The sequence below is a fragment of the Haemaphysalis longicornis genome, unplaced genomic scaffold, assembly GCF_048455015.1.
Source record: "Haemaphysalis longicornis isolate Haplotype H1 unplaced genomic scaffold, Haemaphysalis longicornis Haplotype H1 scaffold_8, whole genome shotgun sequence".
Taxonomy (NCBI): Eukaryota; Metazoa; Arthropoda; class Arachnida; order Ixodida; family Ixodidae; genus Haemaphysalis; species Haemaphysalis longicornis.
In genome coordinates, this window is record NW_027526445.1 from 118542784 (window position 1) to 118559821 (window position 17038).

A 17038-nucleotide genomic window follows, 5' to 3' on the forward strand; every position below is an offset into this window, starting at 1 on the left:
TTCTTCATGAGCGATGTGTGTACTATTGTCTTATCTAGAATGTTTTTTTTTTTGTTTTTTTTTTTTGCTGTTTTCGATTACCCATTTTGGCACAATGGCAGCCCGATTTGGAGCACGCGTCGTGTGTCAAGAGATTCCATCGGAGCTTTTCGGGCGATCAACCGGTCTATGGGCAAGTGCATTAGTTTTCTGACAGGACACCATCGCTCCCATCAGACAGCTTTGGCTTCACAAAGAACACGTTTCGATGAGAGCTACTTATTTGTAACAAAGTTTTGCTGTATTCGAAAAACCAGACAAGCCAGAGTCCGTAGTTTCTTATTGATTTGATTGATTGTAGGATTTAACGCGCCGACGCAACGCAGGCGATGAGGTGTGCCGTAATGGAGGGCTCCGGATTACTTTTGACCACCTGGGGATCTTTAAGGTGCGCCGAAAGCTCGTACACACCGTAACACACGGGCGTTTTCGCTCTTCGCCTCCATCAGAAAAGCGGCCGCCGCGGCCGGGAATCGAGCCCGCGACCTCGTGCTCAGCAACGCAACGCATTATCCACTAGGCCACCGCGGCGTAGTTGTGTGACAGGAGTATGTTGGCCTGTGTGAGTATATACAGCCTATACGTTGTATTCGCCTGCGATAAGCTATAACACAGCGTTCAACGGATTATACGTGATTACGTGTTTCGATCGCCTGTCATTGTGGGCGTATAGCTTGCATAGGAATCCATTGCTTCAAAGAAACACCCCGCAGCAGCGAATGACCACAGCAGCACAACTTGACGACCCTCGCTCCGGTGAAAGGATTATTCGGCGTCGCTGAAGCATGCGTATGCCCGCCCGCGCCCCGTCACTTCGAGGCCGACGTCGCGCGCAATATCCGCGGCAGCAGGTATTCCGCTTCCTGGCCGGGGTTGACAAGATTGAATTATAGCGAACGCTGTAGTAGTACCTGCTCCGGCGAGGCGGGCAGGCTGGTTACGGGCGACGTAAACAGTGCACGTATATTGTGCCGCGCGCGTGTTAGCGCCTGTGTTTGGGCAACGAAAAGTGCTGTCGATCGAGAGCGGACGCGCGGTGCAACGTTAATGAGATGCGGCGGTGGCCGCCTCGCGTTTGTAGCGCTAACTTAACGAGATTCCGCCCCAAGAGCGCCAGGGTGCTCCCCTCTCTCCGCTGCTTTTCTTTTTAGTTCGGGTTCTCGTAAGGTTGAGATGGAGCTGTCAATCGCCCTTCGAGTGTCTGCAGGCACTTTTCTCTTTTCGTATTCATGTGATCAAGCGGTGTGCATTTACTCAGGCCTTGGGCCTGTCTATGCGTGTGGGGAACGCTGCGTATCGCCCTTCCCTAGCGGTCAACCCTCATGCCGGAGCGCTCTTGAAGGGGCGGCGGCAATTCTCTGTACGAGAAAATCGCACGGTGCGGACCCGATGTAACGGAGTTTGCGGAAGCTGCGGGCGGATCTAGAAAGACGCCCCTTTTGCCGATAAGTGCTTGTTTTATGTTTTTTTTTTCTTCTTTTTTTCGCTTAATGTGGGAAGATTCTACCACGCAGTAGAATGACGTAGATTCGCGCAGCAGTTGTAAGATTAAAGAACCTGTCGAGTGACTTGGCCCTGTGTGTGGAAGGGATCAGTGAGAGAGAGAGAGAGAGAACGTTTATTGAAACCACTTCTGGTGTTCTCGTAGGAGTGGTTGAATGAATGAATCAGTCAATCAATCAATCAATCAATTTATTGTCAAAATGGGACGGAAGGACCACCAGCAGGCGTAGTTTGTCTCACCTAAGGGTGGACACCGGAACGCCTGCTGGTGTGGGGGTGTGGGGAATGGGGAACACAGGTAGACAGGAAACGGAGAGAGAGAAGGGGAGGATACATATATACAGGACTAATAAGGACATATATGTACAATATATACAAGACTAAACGGTAGGAACGCTAAGGGAAAAAAAGCACACGCACACGCACACCGCGCGCACGCACGCACGCCAGAGTGGTTCCCTCGCAGGAGCTGAGAGGCAGGCGTGGGTCAGCAGTGTCTTCCGCTGCTCTCGACTCTCGAGGGTTATTGAGGGTGCGGGTACTAGCAACGTAGGGATGGGTGAACTTTTTTTTTTTTTTTTGTTCTCATACTGCGCATTGCTGCAAGCCGTTGTTCGGCGCATCTTACCCCTCGCTGTGTGTGTTTTCAGAGCTGAATTTTTGCGGTTTTCAACCTCTACTGCTCTTTCGTTTTTTCTTCTTGTGTTGGGTTCGCCCGCCCGTTCAAAGCTGGGGCGCCCATGCAATGAAATTCGTTTGGTTGCTCGTAAGCGCTAGTGTTTGTCTCCTCCCCTTCCCGTTTCGTCTGACGCGCTTTGGGTTCCTTTCGAAGTTGCGCAACAACCAGCCCACGTTCCAACTCTCCCGAGATGAGCGTTTTCCAGCTCGACCAACCGGCCACCGGACGCAAGTTCGATCTACGACGCGCACAAAGAAACGCGTTGAACTTCCTCGTCCGTTTTCACGCCTGCGACGCGCAGGATGTTTGTTTTAGCGGGTGCTTCGAGCAAAACGACACGCAGTGGAGTCACTAGAGTGACAGAGGGGGGAAAAGCAAGTGCGGGTCATTGTTCCCGCTTTTTTGTCTCGGCCCGCCACTAGCCGTGAGGCTGCTCCAGAGCTTCTTTCGCCGGCTCCGCCATCTGGATGCCGGCGGAAGGCCGAGACAGCTGAAGCGAAGCGAATCTGGCGGCATCGGTTGGTGCGGGGCGGAGGTGCCGGGAGAGAGAAAAAGCCGCGCTTTCTGCGTTTCGGCTGGAGGGTTAAAGATGGCGCCACCGAGGCTCGATGCGAGCCCTTTGACGCTGCGTAAACAATTTGATGGGGCCTCCCTTTTTGGCGGCTCCAGTGCGGCTTGGTGCAGGGAACCCCAAGCACTTGTGTATGGTGCGCGTGCGCCCGACCGCGGTGGCTGCTTTTCTGATGGAGGCGAAAAACGAAAAAGCCCGTGTGTTTGAGATTTCGGCGCACGTTAAAGACCTGCCAGATGGCCGAAATTAATCCGGAGCCTTCCACTACGGCGCGCCTCGTCGCCCGGGTGTAGCGTCGGTGCGTTTTTAACCCCACAATAATAGAAAAACATGGTATGTGTGTGGGTGGTGGCACGCGTAAAAATACACATAAAAAACAAGCTTCACAAAAATGATTCACATAGCCTGTTTTTAACTGGGAGTCATGTAGGTAGCTTTCGCTGACGTCACTGTAGTGGCCATGTTGGTGTACTGCGCGTGCAGCGGATGGCTGTAAACTTATCTTCTGCAGCTCTTACCTCGAGTAGCGCTAGAGCGGTACACCAGAAGGGGGAGGGGGTGTCATTTGCAAGCCATATGCAGATTACTCTCAAAAATAAATTACGTTTTTTTTTTTTAATTTCTGACTTAACCTGTGACATAACGAAGCTATTTTAAACGAAGGCGAATAATTTTGAGCGCATGGTGAGTCACAGTTGCTTTGAGACTCGTCAGATGTCGCTATTGTATAACGGTGAAAGGCTAAGCCAGATACGGCAGTCGAAAACGGCGGTTTAAAATCTTCGAGCCGCTAAGTTGCGCCGACCACTCTGTTCGGCCGCGAGAATGTTTAAGTACAGTAGACTCTCCATAAACGGAACTTCAAGGGACCGGAAAAATTAGTTCCGTTTAACAGGAGTTCCGTTTACTGAGAGAGATGTTCTAAGGTGCAAATTTATGTGCGTATACACCTCTAAGGGCATTTCATGGAACTCTAACCACTAGAAAGTGACTGCAGCTGATAGTTTTCAGAAAGCAAGAAAACCACAAGAAGCGTAGGCACAGCATTCACAAAGTTGATTTGGCAACAATGAGTCGCTGTGTACTACAAAATGCGTCAATTATTTTGGTTTGAGCCTTGCAACTGCTTCTTCACGGAGGCTAGAGGCCTCAACTTCGCGAGTGCTTACGAGCCACCGAATTTAGAAGACGGCAACGTGGTAATGAAGGACGAATAGCACAACGATGGCACGAACGAGGCGACAGGAGGTGAGCCCTGTAGCCTCGGCGTCTAGAATCGAGACCGAACGACTGGAACAAGAACTGCGATGTTGCATTCGTTGCGCTAACACGGCTAACCACTTACGATACGAGGCCTACGAGGCCAACAAGGTTAAAAAAAGCATGGAGGAAGAAAAAAAAAAAACAAGAACGAAACAGCCGGAACCGTAAAAAGCTGATTCTCATGCCAGTGGATTTCACAAGAAGTTCCATTTCTGGTTCCGTTTACACGGTGATGCGGAAATTTTAGTCCCGACTACCGATAGTTTTTTTTACGTTATCTGAATACAAAACCAACCAAATTCCAGGCAACTGTTCCGTTTAAGCGATTTCCGTTTACCGAGATTGTATACTGTAGGAGCATGGACACGCTGTGGAGACGAAGTACTAGACAGCTGAACAAGCGGTACGTAAAGCCGGTGGGGAAAGTGGGCTCTCCGCAACAGTAAAAAAGCAGGTAAATGCAGCAGAGACGGCAAAGTGGGCACAACAGTTAAAAAGCAGGTAAATGCAGCAGAGACGGCAAAGTGGGCACAAAGAATGGAAGCAAAAAAAGCCTGGAGACTTACAGAACAGATAAACTAGAAATTAGGAAGGAGGTTTATACGTATGGCAATACGAGAGACAGTGCATTTCTCTGAGAAGCACGGGCGGGGTACCTGAGAACCACGGCATATACGGGTATTTACAGGCAACAGGATGAAACATGTGCATGCTGCGGCAGTTGTCGGGAAACCGTAGACCATATTGTCAGGGGCTGCACAGAGATACGGCTGACGGGGGACGATGTGGAAACGACGTTGGCGGAGGCTTTGGGATTTGGGGCGAGGGGGACCCTCAATTTCAGGGCCATAGAGGTGACGAAAAGGCGGCTGGAATCATGGGGGAGGAAAAGTTGGGACATGCGTACGCGGGGGAGTAATCAAACGGACGAGAATTTAGAACAGAGGGGGGATAAAAAAAAAACGGGCCCATCTCCCCGCGAGGGGGACTCGAGTAAATGCGTCGCATAGGGGGTGGGTGTATTGCGTTCACGTTTAGTGTTTGGAGGGTTGGTGCTATCACGTGTACACCACGCAGCTATCACGCCGCTGAGTCGCCAACGCACGCCGTTGACGACGCAGTTTGAATGAGTCAAGGATATAAGGCGCGTTCGTAGCCTTTCATTCTGTGTCGGCTTTGTGGCGCAGTGGGTAGAGCACCATGTACCTTGCGTTCCGCCCGCAGGGTCGTGGGATCGAAACCAGGCGCCGGTAACCGTTATTTCTTTTTATAGTGTTGGGGGAGGCTGGCTGCTGCGGACGCCGACGCACGGGTGACATCGTCAGTTATACAAATGCTCTGCATTTAAAAGGGGGGAGGGAGCGAGGAGAGTTTAAAACAGGGGCGTCCTACTCCTAGGTTAGCTAGGAGTAGGGCAAGTAAGTGGAATAAAACAGGCAAGTCAGCTGCTGACAACCGACGTCCCGATACAAAGGAAGGGCCGCTAATCATCATTATCATGTAAGGTTCGAGCGGGAGCCGTTAACGTTATCCCGGCAACGATATGCTAAAGCACCCTATTCGCGAACAATTTGGAAGAAAGAGGAAAGCTTTCGTTCCTCCGTCATGAACAACTAGCTCGGACACTAATATGAGCGCATGTCAGGCATGTCCGCACTTCCTCGCCCAAAACAACCGCAAAAAAAAAAAAAAAAGATGCCACGTGTTATTGAGATAAGCGACCTCGTTGTCGCGCATAAACAGGAAGGCTGACTTGCACAGATAGCAGTGTTGTGTGGTAAGCCTTTCAGCGCTCCCGGCTGTTGGGCAAGTAAACAGCTCAGCTGTGAGCTCGAGGCTCTGTTGTCACCCCCTTCTTTTCTGATGACGTCCCCCCCCCCCAATATTGGATCTCGTCCGGCGAAAACACGCTGGTCTACTTCGCCGCCCAGCGGCTCGAGGTCTTGGTCCCGAGGGTGGGGCACTCGAGAACACGAGTGGATAGGTCGCGGTAGCGTGATCATCCCGATCTGTGTCCTCCGTGTCCGCTCAGCACTTTCGCAATGGACCCTGGTCGTCCGTTTCGAGCGACGCGGGAATTAATGGTGCCGTGACTCGTCCTTCCTTCGCCGTTGGGCAACCACCGACCGGCGATACGCTGCTGCTACGACATCGGCCGCAACAACCCGCTCCGTTACGTCCGAAACGCCGGGCGGGGAGGTGGCTAGTGCGCCGCCCAGCGTCCCTCGCCTCTCTCTCTCTCGGGTCGCCGGCGATGGTCGAGAGAGGCGACGAACACGGCGACCGGACTGTCCTTTTCTTCTTCGTCGTACTTCACCTCCTCTCGTCTTCCCGTCGCCCCGGTTTCGATGTTCGAACAGGCCGGCGGCCAGGTGGTCGGCCTTGATAGTGCTGACCGCTGCTAGTGCCGCCACTACCCCGTTGCACCGCCGCTTATTGTGGCCTCCTTGACGAGTGGCGCCATCTGGCAGACAGCGCGGGCACTACGGAAAGCAGGCGACGGGGGTTTTTTTTTGTTTGTTTGTTTGTTTTTTCGGTGGGGAAGAGAACGGATGAGAACGTCGCGGAAGACGTTCTTGTTGCGGGACTGGGGACGCTTGGGTTTCAATGGATGCCGTAGCTTCTTGAATGCGAAAGAGCCTAGCTTCCTTAAAAATGTCTACGCAAAAAAAAAAAAAAAAAAAAAAAAAAAAAAAAAAAAAGCCTTTTCAAACGAAGCTTTGTATGGCTATGTGAAATAAATTCGGCAGTCCTGTGTACGCTGAAAACTCCCCCGGAGCAAACCCTATAAGCATGCGTGTAAAAAAAAGAGGTTCGAGAGGTGTTCGAAGTCTGTGGCTGAGTTTATCTCTGTCGAAACAGAGCGCGCCCGCAGCGAGCTACTGCGTGAAGCAGAGATCAAGCCCTTACGGTGGGCGGGCGCGAACGGTGCTGTGGGCGGAGCAGTGTAAACGTGTAAGTGGCAAACACCGAACGCACGTTTCTTCAGAATGAGTGGGCCGAGGAGAAGGCAGGTTGTACCATCAGGAATGGAACGCAGGAAAATGCCACAACCAAGCACCTTAGTGAACCATAACACACTCCGTCACTCGTAAACACCGGATGCACGTTTCAGCTCCGCTGGTTACGCATCTGTACGGAGTGCATGGGCGCAGAGCTGTTTAATACCCCTGTCACACGGCAAATCTAATGTAATTGAAAGTAAAAATAAAAAAAAACTTACCGGTTTACGTGATGATCTGTGGACATCACAAGCCGATGCAAGTCCGCAAAAATATTCGTATTAGGGTCGCGCGCGCGTGATTTTATTTTTTGTTAGTACTTGTTTGTCTGTCTTTATTTGAAAAACATGAAGGGGAAAATATAAGTTTAATAACAGTTTTCAGAAACAGTATTCTTTGGTTTGTTAGTGAACTTCGTTCTCTGGTGACGCGCCGCTGCTGTCGAGGATACCCATTTGGCTGCTGAATGAGCTCCCTAAACTCGGTCAGCCGCTAAATGGCATACGCCTCAAACGTCATTCGGTATTCTGGTGGACTAATGACATTTAGAGCGAATGACACTTGCTTTAAGTGTCATTACATCTGCCGTGTTACAGGGGCATAAGCCTGAGGTTGGTCCGGCGGCGTTTGCAAAACATACCAAGAAAAAAAACACCGATCGCGTGTGAGCGTGCGCCTCGCAGGGAGCGCCCGGCGTCAGCCAGCTCGATCTTCGAGGGCACATCCTGCCCAGCGTTCGTGGCTTGATATCTCGCGGGCTCTTCTCCTCGCAAGTTCACGTGCGTTCGCGCCTGAAGTGGACAGCGCAGACGTCAGTTCTAGAAGCCGCGGTTTCCGACGCGTGCTGACGCGGTCCACTTTGGGAGATATGTGAAAGCCAGTGGTCAGAACGATCCGGGCCTGCCAGTCGCGGAGAACTTTCAGCGCCAAGTTCGGACATTCATGCGAGGAGCAACTGCCGGGTCTCCTACGAAGGGACAGGGGCCGCCAGCTCTGCCGTCTCTCCCTCCAGCCTTGCACCAGTATAGGGCACGCTGCGCCATTTTTTTTTTTTTTTTTCGAGACGGGGAGCAAATTGCATGCAGTTGTGGGAGCTTCCTTGCTCCCCAGTAAGTGTGAAACGTGTTTCAAGTCGGGCCATTGCGTTGAGCTACAGAAACCGTCGTTATAACTTCTCTTCGAATTTCGCAGTCACTTCAACGGTCCGATATCTGCGTGGGTGGAAAAATAGATGCGGCGGTTGTAACTGCATTTTTCATTGCTACCGCGGTGCCGCTTTTGATGGGAGAGGATGCTGTTTAGTGTTCGTTCAGTAGGGCTAATCGGTGCGCGGTTTTAAGCGGGGAGCACAAATGAAAATGACACGCGCAGGAACGAGACGGGACAATGCGCCAAGGTGGCTGTATGCAGCGAACAAGGATGAGCGGAATCCGGCTTGCCCGCATCGATCGCTTCAAAAAATTAACCTCGGATGAGAAGAGGCTGACACACTTGTCTGTGATAAAAATAAAAAAAAATACTCGCGCCGTGTAGTACAAAACGCCTGCAGGTCTTTGTACGCGTCGTTGTGCTACTGCTTCTCCCTAGAATCCTGGATCTTATTTGCCCGTGCCCACGCATGGTTGCCACCGACACCTATGAAACGAACCCCGGTGGTGCGGCCAGGCTTCTTGTTATCGTCAGTCAAAATTCGTGGAGCTGGCTTGGCGCGGTGAAGGAAAAAAAAAGGAATGCTTACGCATTTGTTGCGTGTGTGTTAAGCTCGTTCTACATGGTGCGTTTTTCGTCTGCGAATTCGGTAGAACGAACAATCGCACTTGCGAAGTTCGCAATGTCTGGAAATGTCGTCTGCATGGCCTGCGAACGTCGCCATTTTTTCCTTTCAGATACAGAGCGCGCGTCCCGTCTACTGTGTTTCTTTGTCCTCGTCCTTTGCGCTCTTTTTAATTTTCTTCAATACACATTGTTTGCAGACCGAATTAAATCGGCTAACTAGCAAAGCTTGTTGTAATTAAAAAAAAAAGTTGTGGTTGGTTGCTCTCTCATAGAAATCGGTAGAACACGAAAGTGAAATGTGCAGCGCAATCTGCAGCTGAGCATGATTTGCGGGTCGGCGGCTGTCTTGTGCATGGTGTGCTTGGCGAGCGGCATCCTGCTGGCGGGTCGCCTCGGAAAAGGTGTACTGGCGTCATTTCCGGGACGGATATGACGTCAGTGAAATCTCTGGGTATCACGGCATAGAACACTTTCGTGTTAAAACGTAAAACCCGAAAACGTACAACCCTAAGTATGACGTACTCTTTAGTACTAAATATTGCTTCCCCGCAAGAAGACCCTGTTTGCAGCGGTGCACCCTTTACAGGCCGCTTACTTCGTTGTACTGGTTTCACTTACGTGACGGATATGCCGTCAGCGAGTGTATCCGGGAATAAAACACTTTCGTGTTAAAAAAGGTTTCATTTTACTTTCTGGGCAAGTTGATTCAGACTGTTTTCCAGTAACTATGAGTTTATTTGCCGTTTTGATATGACAGTTGCCAGTTATCAATGGGCGCACACGTATAGAAGACAAAACCAGCACACAACACTGGAGTCACTTGTGCGTGCCGAACACATTTTGGTATACCTTGGGCGGTTCTTCTTGGGTTCTGTACTTCTGCCCTTGATGTCCGCCACTTCCGCGGGCACCGATGAAGCATTCATTGTGAACGGCGCGCGACATCTCTTTGTGAACGCACGTGCATTTGTTTTGGTGCGTTCGCGCATATACGAGCAACGCCATCTGGTTGCTAAGCGTGAAAATGGTGGTCTGGTTGCTAAGCGTGCAAACGTTCACCTATCTGTGTTCCTAATGGCCGCAGGTCCGGCCCCTCTACGGCGCGCGAGCGGCGTTCGCGGGGGATGTTAGACCGTTGCAAACATTTAGTACTTAACCGCAGCAACGAAAAAAAGGTCGTTTTGCAGCTTGCGCGGCGCCGCATCTGCGAATTCGAAGGCAAAATCGCACGATGTAGAACGGGCTTTACACATAGACGTCGGGAACTATAGACCTATAGCGGCCGCGTATCTGCTTGCTTCGTGAAAATGTCGTTGAAAGACGATAGTCTTCCCCGCCCCTGCCGTGTACACCCTCTTCTCTCTTCACCCCCTCTCTCGCTGCTTATTGTGGCTGTAGTGTGGGTTTTGCGAATTCAAAATTCCCGCGTACCCAGCACTCGAAGGGCTCGAGCAGGCATCTTTGTTTTAGCAACGTATCGGTACGAGCCAGTTGGTACCCCATTTAGAACACGAAAAGATGAAGGGCGTGGAAGACAAGGACCAGCGCTACTTATAACTGAATCTCATAAATTGAAAAAAAAAAAAACGCTTACACGATTATAGAGGTTTATCACGCCGTCGTACACTTATGTGTCAAGAACGTCCATCCAAGAATGCCAGCTCCTTCGAGGTCAAAGATAGGGACGTCGTTCTACGCAGTCACTAACCGGCTACATTTTTGCGGCCTCAATCATCTATCGCGTGCGCTGATCAGCGTCTCGATATATGACGGCACATGCGTCGTACAAAGGCTCGCCGTCGTCGCAGTCCTAGCGACGACTTTGTTTAGCGTTCGCTCATATCTCGCCTCTCTTCGTCACCGGTATTTATGGTTTTTTGTTTATTTTCAGTTGCTATCGCAAGAATCCTCATCCTCACCAGCCTACGCCCACTGCAGGGCAAAGGTCTCTCCCATTATTCTCCAGTTACCCCGGTCTTGTGCCAACTGCGACCAATTTATCCCCGCAAACTTCTTGATCTGATCTGCCCACCTAACTTTCTGCCGCCCCCTGCCACGCGTGCTTTCTCTAGGGATCCACTCTGTTACCCTTAATGACCAACGGTTTTCTTGCCTTCGCATTACTTGCCGTGCCCACACCCATTTCTTCTCAATTTCCACTAATATGTCCTTAAGACGCGTTTGTTCCCCGACCCACTCCGCTCTCTTCTTGTCCCTTAATGTTACACCCATCATTGCTCGCTGAGTCGTCCTCAGTTTCAGCATTTTTATCCCAAGAGTACACCAACTTAAATTTTACCCCCAAAAAAGCCTTACGTTCACCACCTTTGTCCGCTGACCATGACTGTGTAACCATGCCAGTTAGGCTTCGTGGCCGCGTTAGTTTCCATTAGAGTCCTGAAAATTTTAGGCTGATTCTCCAGCCATCGTGAGTTGCTATTCCTTCACAACATTTCGAGCGCATTTCATGCACTGACTGTGCGAGCTTTCCGTCGAGTTCCTTTTGTGGATGCATCCTGAAGGCAAAAGCAATAAACGAATGAATTCCGCGCGGGAAAGCCGCGTTGGCGTTGTCTGTAACATCGAAACGGCACCTCCAATCCCTGTTGGCTACTGCGCCTCATCTTGCTCTTCCGCACCGGCCTCATCGCTGCTGTGGGGCCAGACGAACTGCTGGCGGCGCAGAGAGAGGGAGAAAATTCGGGTCTGCGCGTGGGCCTCACTCAGCGGCGGAGCAGTCGCCAGCTGTCCTTGGACCGCCGACGCACCGCGGTCGCTTATGCGCATCAGCCACGTCATCCTTAAAGACGATAGTATTTCTTGGTCTGCTTAAACGCAGAAATTTTCGTCTGTCTGTTCCCATTGAGCCCCCCGGCCAAAGTGAAACAGGAGCTTGTCTTGTATACCCACAGCCAAATCTAAACGTCTAAGTCCGGTGGCAATGTTCATACTTGTAAACACTGTTGAACAAGAACAGGACATTACGCAAGTATGAGGCAAAAATCAATACAAAAGTTATATTTGCAGTGTTCCTTTATTGAAAATTCATGAATGCTTGGTTTTTGCGATAATAAATGAAATACTACATCAACTGCAGAAAACCGTCGCCTGCAGTTGCCCGGGCAACCTCCTGGCGGCATTTAAAAAGGGCCCATCTCCCCGCGAGGGGGACTCGAGTGAATGCGTCGCATAGGGGGTGGGTGTATTGCGTTAACGTTTAGTGTTTGGGGAGTTGGTGGTAGGGAATGCGTTGTATCAGCAGCTTCTTGACGAAGTTTGAATGAGTCAAGGATATAAGACGCGTTCGTAGCCATAGATTCTGGGTCGGCTTTGTGGCGCAGTGGGTAGAGCACCATGTACCTTGCGTTCTGCCCGCAGGGTCGTGGGATCGAAACCAGGCGCCGGTAACTGTTATTTCTTTTTATAGTGTAGGGGGAGGGGTGCGGACCTGTTGTTGAGAGCGAGGAGGGTAGCGTGATGCGGGAGAGGAGGAGTGGGGGAGAGGGCGCACCTGCGCGCTGAGCTGTTGCGGACGGACGGCGGACGCTACATGTGAGTTAAAGAGATGCTCTGCATTTAAAAAATCAAATGGCAATCGCAATGAAAGGTTCCGCTAGATGGGATCCACGTTCCGTTTGGAACGCTCGTGGAGTAGAACAACGTGGTTCTATAAACGTTCTAGTAGGGTCCTCGATTCACGCGCGTCTCCGCCGTACGGCAGCGCTGGCATCGAGGCACCCGACTTGGAGCAGTGAACGCGCGGTAAGCTTAAATTGACTTGAGCATGCCTCTAGCATGTTATCATGGGAGTAAGTAACGACACGGGCGAGGAACAGCATGAGAGGTGAGCGGGAAAGAGAAGGGAGACATTTACTTGGCAGGGGCGCCAGTCGACTATCGTGTTTCGTCGACATTTGCAACATGTTTGCAACTAGAAGAGCAGATACGCGGCCATCTTCTCTTCTTTTTTTTTTTTTTTTTTCGTTTGAATCGGTCGTGACGCGCTCAACTCGTTAGAAAGCAGCGAGAACCCTCGAGCGTCAGGAGCTCAACTGTCGCCCCAAACTCCTTCCTCGCCTTGTAGCCAACCGGTCTGCTCTGCCTAGCTTTCCGGGCCGCCCTTCCCCCGCCGCCGCTAGCGCAGTGCAGTAGCGTATCTCATCGCGCACGTGTTCTTTTCAAAATCAGCGCCCGAGTGGTGCGGCCCCGGCGTTATATTTAGGCCATTGTCGCGTGGCGTAACCGCGTGTAACGTGCACCGCCCACGCGTTATTGGCGCCAAGCCGGGGTTTTTCTTCGGTGTCCGCCGCCGTCTTGTTGCTAAGCGGCTGACGACGAGGTCGGGGGTTGGAGTCCCTGCTGTGCGAAGGCTAGGAAGGACAAACACTTCGTCTGCTGCCAACCCGGTTTGTGAAACGGTGTATTCTGTACGCTTTTAAACGTTTTACGGTCGTCTACACGAGCCTTCTGTTTAACGCTGCCTGTTTAAAAAGGACTCGTCCCTGCACATCCGCCGTCATCAGCGCCGTCCCCTTGTTTGCCGTAGTTCGCTCGTCCGCGGCAAGAACGGCGGGAGGTTTATTCTCGGCTCCACGTGGGGGTTGAGACCGCGGGTTCGTCTTCGCTTGAAGCCCGTTCGCTTTTTGAGCCGGCTTTTCGTTTGTTCCGCACGGGCCCGGCCCTGGCTGCGGGGGGAAGCGTTAGTGGTGCGAGTGGTGACGTCACGCTGACGCCCGTCGTGACGTCGCTATTGACATCACGCGGTGTGTCGATCGGGGTCGGTCGAAGCGGGCGCTGCCTACTACTGCACTCCGCCGCTGGCCGTTCGCGGACGCGGAACGGAGGAGAATTTCTCCTTTTCTCCTCGTCCGGGGCTTTCTTCGCGGTGGTGGGCGCGTTGTTTTCTGCGCCGCGACGCCAGGCTTGCGAGGTTTTGGCGATCCTTTCGCGGCAGTGTCGCAGTGTGGTCTGGCTGCGAGCGGTCGCGTGTTCTTCCGGAAGTCCAAAGCGGCGCTGTGTCTGCGAGGCGAGTAGCTCGGACGAAGGAAAGGGATGTGACAACAGCGTGTGGTTCACTGTCGCCGTGGTGTGCGCGAGTGAGCCAGCCAACGGCGATATTGTCGATAAGCAGCTAGCTACGCGACCCTTCGGCCTTGACGTATCTCGTGTGGACGTTCGTCACTGGAAAAGCGACCACAGTCTCGTGCGACTTCAGCGTTTAAGTTCGTGTCACCCGATCGCCTCGGGAGGGGCTTTCCATTGGTGCTTGCGGTGCCCGTAAGCCGTTGGTTTGGACCTCGAGAGCCGCCGTGCGCGTTTCAGGTGTCTGCGCCGTTCGCCGTCCTTGACGCACTGTCGTCCCCTCGGACGTGTGTGCCCTCGTGCAGGCTTTCCCCGCCTCGCCGTCTCTCTGTCTCCGGTTGAGAATCTGCGGGCGTCGTCATGACGGCCGTCCTGTCGGCGCTGGGCGATGTCGGCGGTGCCGCGATCGACGTGGCCGGCATAGGTGAGCGGCTTCCCTCGTTGCCTCTGGTGGCTAGTAGCTACGCGATGGTCGGTTGGCGTGACCAGCTTTAACTATACACGGGGGAGCGACTTCCGTGTTTTTCGCTCTGTTGCTGCACGCCCTTCCGGCGTCGCTTTGTCGCATCGCCCGCTTAAATTCACGTCCTTGCGCCTTGTTCGTAAGTGCTGCATCACGGCGATTTTCTTTGCCAAGGGGTACGCGAATTAAATTGCACGTGTTTTGGTTTATATATATATATATATATATATATATATATATATATATATATATATATATATATATATATATATATATATATATATATATATATATATATATATATATATATATATATATATATATATATATATATAGCGAACCTTGTTTACTGTTGCCTAAAGTTGGCTTTTTCGCATTACACCGAAGTTGTGCAAGGAAGCCGACGACGTAGAGAAAGGCGAGCGTAATAAAAGTTGTGTGCAGCGTCTTGTGGAACTCGGGGCTGCCCGTTATCCCGATAGAGAAAATGATCGGTGTCTTGCTGGTACAGTGGACCCTTGTTGTAACGAAGCGTTTGGGATAGGAAACAGCCTTCATTATAAGCGGTACTTCGTTCAAAGCGGGGAAGATTTGCCTTCACTGCACGGCAGTTTGGGCCGCGAATAGCATCGAATAAAGTGGTGAGCATTTGCGGTGTTACTGTATGTTCTAGACGATTGGCCAGTTAAGCCGCTGAATCTCATTGTGGACACCCAAACTGGGTGTCCTGTTCACGTTTGAGAAAACCACCTCTTTAGCGGCGAACCGAGCTTCCAGTGCAAGGTCGATGTATTTATTACTGAAATCTGCCAAATGGTGGCGCGCCGACGTGTTCCCCGTTGTGTGAGTGAACGTTGTTAGGCTAACGCTGGTTGTCAATGTTATCTGGTTTTCTATGCGCGATGGCTCTCAACCTTAGTGGCGTGGCACGGAAATTCCTTCCGGGTGCGCAAAAATAACGGTTGTGGATTCTGCGGTGAAGGGAAGCGGGCGCGCTGGTTCTTCACGTAATTGTGTTTGCGTGAATAAAGCCGCGCGTGCGACAGTCAAGGCTGCGCGCTCATCCCGTGCGGGTGGCTTCCTCGCGCGTCCTTGGTGTTGTGCGAAAAAGCCAACGCAACGGGGCGCGCGCGCTGCGCGGGAAAGCCAGACGTACGTAGAGGGCGGCACGCGGAGAAGCCGACCCTTGCATGACCGACAAGGTTGGTAAGGAAAAACAAAGGAAGCTTCGTGAAGCCCAGCTCACTGGACGAAAGGGCGGCCTACGCTTCGGTCCAGTACTCCAATAATCAGCCGACAAAGGCATTCGGACTGGAGCACGGCACCCCCATTGTTTGCTGCCAACAATGGAAAGCTTGGAGGGCATGCATCGCGAGGCTGTAATGCCGCCGTGTGGTGGTGTGCGTGCCCAGTGGATAGATACCATCTCAAGTGCAGAGCGTGCCTGCTAGCGTGCACGCAGATTCTCGAAGATAGGCGAAATGCTCTGCGCACATATTTTTTTTTGTCGTCGTGTGAAGTAATGCGTTACGCGGCTAATTACTTAATGGTGCAGTTAGTGTAACCGTAAAGACTGGTGGGGAGAGTTGCAGACCGCATTGTGAACATTCAGGTAGAGTAGCTTCCACCCTTACGTGCGTTGCCTGCAGCTGGTTTATTAGCCGTGCAAAGGTAGTCTGGATGAACTGCAAATCCTAACCGCGCACAGAGCGCGAACACATCCTCACCGCTCTGTGAGTGGCAAGGTTTTTAACAGTTCAGGGGATTGCCTTTACAGCTCCACGCACGCACAAAAGGAAGGGGGTAGGCAAGGGGTGGAATATTGAAAACGACGGTATCTGTTGATCTAAAACGTAGGCCACAACTGATTTTCGACCGAGGCCGGAAACTGTGTCCGCGCCACGGATTTCACCGGACTCCGCATACCGTCCACGTTCGTGAACTTTCAAATGCATGATCGTCGCCTTCACGCGAATGATCGACTGCCGTACGCAGGAGTTGGTATACCCCACTACAGAGGCTCTTTTCAAGATCCAACGTTGAAAAGTCCTCGGAAAGGTCTTCGAAGAGCAAAAATTCCCCCCATATGTTCCAGATTTCGGCCCACCAATTAAGGATCCCCTGCAGGTGGTCAAAATTAATCCGGCGCCCTCCACTAAGGCGTGTCTACCGTAAAGTTCCGGAAGAACGCCCACCAGAGGTACAGAGATATCAGGCGAAAATTATGGGATGGGCGATCTTTTGGATCAGGTGCAAAAACTAAAAAAAAAAAAAAGTTCCCGCACCGCGATCCAAAACTGCGGAGATATCAAGAAAAAATACCAGATGGGCGAACTTTCGGCTCAAGTGCGGAAAGGACAAATAAGTGACCGCATCAACGCATGAATAGATGATTCGCGTTTATTTTGTGCACTCATGGGTGCTAAAGCCATCGATTTTAGGGGGTTGGGGATATTTGGGGTCTTTCAGTAAATTGAATATTTCACCCGTAAAGGTGGGTGGGTGATGTTTCGGGGGTGGGATTTCGCTCCGAACTTTACGGCAGTCGCCTGTGTGGCGTCAGCGCGTTTAACCTAATAATCGACCAATCACTAAGTCAATCGGAAAAGGTACACTTGAAACGTCGCTTTCAGCAGAATAACGCGTCGGGGGAATTTTCG

At 51.6% G+C, this 17038-nt stretch overlaps 1 protein-coding gene across 2 annotated transcripts in view; it reads left to right on the plus strand.

Annotated features, from left to right (window-relative positions):
• Numb (NUMB endocytic adaptor protein) overlaps positions 1-17038 on the plus strand; it is a 99784-nt gene that overhangs the window by 21920 nt on the left and 60826 nt on the right. Inside the window, exon 2 of one of the 2 annotated variants that reach the window (XM_077680527.1) lies at positions 14221-14339. The exons of the other annotated variant lie outside the window; for it this stretch is intronic. Within the exon in view, the coding sequence (XP_077536653.1) occupies positions 14276-14339 (64 nt within the window). The 5' untranslated portion in view covers positions 14221-14275. The remainder of the gene's footprint in view (positions 1-14220; positions 14340-17038) is intronic. 2 annotated transcript variants of the gene reach the window in all.